The sequence below is a fragment of the Rhagoletis zephyria genome, unplaced genomic scaffold (assembly GCF_001687245.7).
Source record: "Rhagoletis zephyria isolate East Lansing unplaced genomic scaffold, Rhagoletis_zephyria_1.1 Rzeph_scaffold_12895, whole genome shotgun sequence".
In the NCBI taxonomy this organism is placed as follows: domain Eukaryota; kingdom Metazoa; phylum Arthropoda; class Insecta; order Diptera; family Tephritidae; genus Rhagoletis; species Rhagoletis zephyria.
Genome location: NW_016169968.1, coordinates 12,869 through 16,535, shown reverse-complemented (window position 1 = coordinate 16,535; position 3,667 = coordinate 12,869). Strand labels below are relative to the sequence as shown.

The following is a 3,667-nucleotide window of genomic DNA, read 5'->3' as shown; positions in this document are numbered from 1 at the left end:
CCGAAAATTTTTAAAATCGCTCGATAACCACGCCTACTTCCCATATAACTGTAATTTTCAGAAATACGAAATCATCGATAAATCATTAAATATTGAAGCTAATTTATTCAAAATTGATGCTTGCAACAATTCTTTACCAATAAATACGTTTATGGTAAAATTTTGGAAAATGGGCGTGGCACCGCCCACTTATGATCACATATAAGTATATNTGAAACTTCAATATTTCGAAATTGAAGGACGCTGATTTACTCAAAATTGATACACCTCGGCTTACCATCTAGCGGAAGGTTTCGGAAGGGTGAAAAAATATATATTTAATACTTGCGCCGGGTATTTAATGTTCGGCTCCGCCCGAACTTAGACTTTCTTACTTGTTTCTCTTGGTTTTGTTTTAGATAAAACTGTATTAAAAGATGTTATGTCTTTTTATTCTAACAACAAAATTGTATGTTCGGTTTCGATGCATTACAAATGTCCCAGATTTTCGTCCACAGAAATCTGGTTACCGTAACTATTCAGTACATACAAGACAGCACCCGATAGGTGTAGTCGTGAGAAAGCTAGAGTTTGTTGTAACTAACTTTATCAACGATTTGTGTGGTAAGTTAGAGACACTCAAACTACACCTACTCATTGCTAAAGAACAGTAGACGAGAGGCGAAAGATATGTTTGATTTTTCCGAAAACTATTATTATGTGGTTCAAGATGCATCACAATCTTTTCATTTCATTTTAGTCAAACCGATCGCTATTCCAGAAATTTAAAAGAATACTCAAAAAAAAAACTTACATATACATTTTTATGTATAACTTATGATGCTAAACAACATTTTAAAAACAGATTCCAAATTGCCAATTTAATTAGTCACAAAGCTGCTTTTGGTATTGAAGCTAAATAGAACTACAGTGCAACTAAATATGAAAAATTGCTACGACGGAAGTGAGTTGTTTGACTCTTTATTCAGCTAGGCAAAAAAAAAATACTTTAAAAATATTCAGATTTTTGCCTTTACTCAGGTTTATTACGACAAAATGTGACGAAAGCTTAACAAAAGGTTTGACTCCGCATCAACAAAACCGGGAAAACTAAAAAGCCATTCCTTTCAGATTTCCAATAAGCGAGAAGTTAAGAGATTTTCAAATTCACTCGAAGTGAAAAAATTTTATTGGGAAATGACTATTGGTTAGTACTCAACAATCCAATGTGATTCTCCAAATGGTCTTTAATATATCATTAAAATACTAAAAATATAACAGTAAAATAATTTCCACCTTTTTTATTGAAATAACACAGATAAGTTTGAATATTTTTTTTTACATTTTTACTCTTTTTTTATAATAGTTAAATAAATATCGCATTACAATAAATCACTTTAAAATTAAGAGGCTTTAATATTACCCTTTCTACTTTGACTCTTTGTTACTAATTTTTATTTACTTTTTCTCTTTGTATAGGTTATAATATAGTTGGTTTTCCACTTAATATTACATAGTTAAAATTTCATTTCTCTGATACTTTTTATGTACATTTTTACGCGTCGATTTATTCTTTCGAATGCACATGCTTTGCCAATGCTGCCACTTGTGCGGTTTTGAACATATTTTAAAAGCAGTGCTGTCATGTGTGAAGAAATTCTTTTTCTCAAGCTCATCGCAATTTTTAGTTCAAGGTTAGAGCTAAGTTGGATATCAGCTTAAGAACTATGAATTTTTCCAATATTAGTGAAATATATATATTTTTTTTTTTGGGGTTTGTTGGGTCATGGTAAATATTTTACACATTAGCAACCATTTCATCCTAGAAAACTTTGTTTGTTTAAAAACGGTTCTGACCAGAGCGCGAAGTTTGGTTGACAAAGAATGCCCCATATATATTCATGCCTGGAATACAGACTATGATCTACTCCTCGTATGAAAGGACTTTATTTTGCTCTGAAATTTTGTGGCTCCCTTCTGCTTGAACTGTAAAAAAAAACATTGTTTGTAACTGTATACATATGTAAGTATGTACGTAAGTATGTATATATATATATATTTATTTAGTAAATATGTAGCTATCTACTTACTTCTTTTTCACTTTGTTCTCGCCTCGTACGTTTTATGAATAATGCTATGTCGTGAAATTGTAATCGGTTAACTTGGATAAATTGCGCAACAGCTGCGCTGAAAACTAAAATGAAACCAACAATGGCGGTGATATTGTAAGATGCCAATCTTTTGCTACACCATTGCTGCTTACTTAGCCAAATGCAGCAGCTGCCAAGGCATCCAGTGAACTGTAATAAAAATATTTAGAAAATTACTAAAATATATAACGGTGAGACTAATTAAGCATTTTAAATTTAGGTATTTAAGCAATATTCGTTAGGTTAGAGGGATCGGTCAAACGCCACCTAGAAATTTTTTCTTTTTCTTTCAAAGGGGTACTTCAAATATTTCGCTACTATCTGTTGACTGGAGTCCCAACTGTTCACTATACAGTGGGCAGAGAACACTCAGCTGCAAGCATATGATAATCATAAAATTGTTTCTTTCCTTGAGATGGGGACCCTAAGCTCTTATTTAACAGTGTAAAAGATTTTCTTTGACAGGTCCTACACTGGTCTCAGTGTAGTTATCCGAATATAGTTTTATCACATTTTTAACACAACATACAAATTTTACATTAATAGAATAAAAAAAAATTTGTTTACCAGACTTAGGAGTTTGAGAAAATCGCAAATAAAATGAATCACCCGACTAGTAATAAACGGTTTAGTAGCGTGCTGGCAGTCCGGTGACTTTGCTGCAGTTGAGTCTGTAGCGGGAGCCATAGTCAATGTTGAACTTAAGCAACTTAACAAAAACGCTTTTGTTTTAAGTTGCATTTATAAATTTTATAAAATGTTGGAAGTGATTGTTTAGTTAAGTGAATAGCAGCACATTGTGTGAATACAAGCAATGCTGCGGTTTTTTTTTATGGGAAATTCACAAAACAACTAAACTCGCTTATCAAAGGTGTACGCGTATGTTGTATGCATGTGCTCATAATGTATGTACATACATATGGAAATATAAATATATTTACTAGCAATTACCCGGCGTGCTTCGCTGCGCCTTAAATGTATTTTTGTGTTGTAACTCTCCCCCTAAGCTCTTATGGCCTCATTTACAAAATATTTTCAAAGAACTTTATGAAGTTAGATTAAAAAAAATCGATCTATGAAGCATTGTTTATTTTTTTTTTTAGTTAATATATTTTCGAAGGTAATTAGAAAATATGTAAAGAACCGACTTTCTCTTGGAAATTTAATTTATAATCTTATAACTGGAGTCTACTATCGCACCCTTTCCTCAAACGTGTATTGATTCAATATTCAAATAACGTATATTTATATAATTTGAAAAAATCTCCCTACTATACAAATATGTACAGCAATATTAACTAATATTTTCAAATGTTGTGAGAGGGAGTAACAAAACAAAATTACTTTTAAGGCGCAGCGAAGCACGCCGGGTATTCGCTAGTGTCATATGAAATTAACTGAGCAAAGTACAATGAATAGCTGTTAAACAATGTTTCACGCACCGGCACCATCTACTTTAAATGAAACATACTTATTTTCGTGAGGGATACTCACACACCATATACTTTTCTATTGAAATTTTTCCTGAATTTTCCTAG

At 32.0% G+C, this 3,667-nt stretch overlaps 1 protein-coding gene across 1 annotated transcript; it reads right to left on the bottom strand.

Moving 5' to 3' along the window:
• Positions 1 to 1,409: 1,409 nt before the first annotated feature.
• On the bottom strand, positions 1,410 to 2,935 carry LOC108377879 (uncharacterized). Its single transcript, XM_017634173.1, has 3 exons — positions 2,697 to 2,935; positions 2,070 to 2,279; positions 1,410 to 1,965 (listed from the first exon to the last, which is right to left on the bottom strand). The coding sequence occupies exons 1-3, from the start codon at positions 2,868 to 2,870 to the stop codon at positions 1,897 to 1,899; spliced, it is 453 nt and encodes a 150-aa protein (XP_017489662.1). The 5' UTR covers positions 2,871 to 2,935; the 3' UTR covers positions 1,410 to 1,896.
• Between the last annotated feature and the right edge of the window lie 732 nt (positions 2,936 to 3,667).

Coding starts and splice junctions, on each gene's coding strand:
- LOC108377879 (XM_017634173.1), bottom strand. CDS start 2,870: ATGCAACTTAAAACAAAAGCGTTTTTGTTAAGTTGCTTAAGTTCAACA. Junction 2,280..2,696: donor TTCTCAAACTCCTAAGTCTG/GTAAACAAATTT, acceptor TTTTTATTACAG/TTCACTGGATGCCTTGGCAG. Junction 1,966..2,069: donor GAGAACAAAGTGAAAAAGAA/GTAAGTAGATAG, acceptor TTTTTTTTACAG/TTCAAGCAGAAGGGAGCCAC.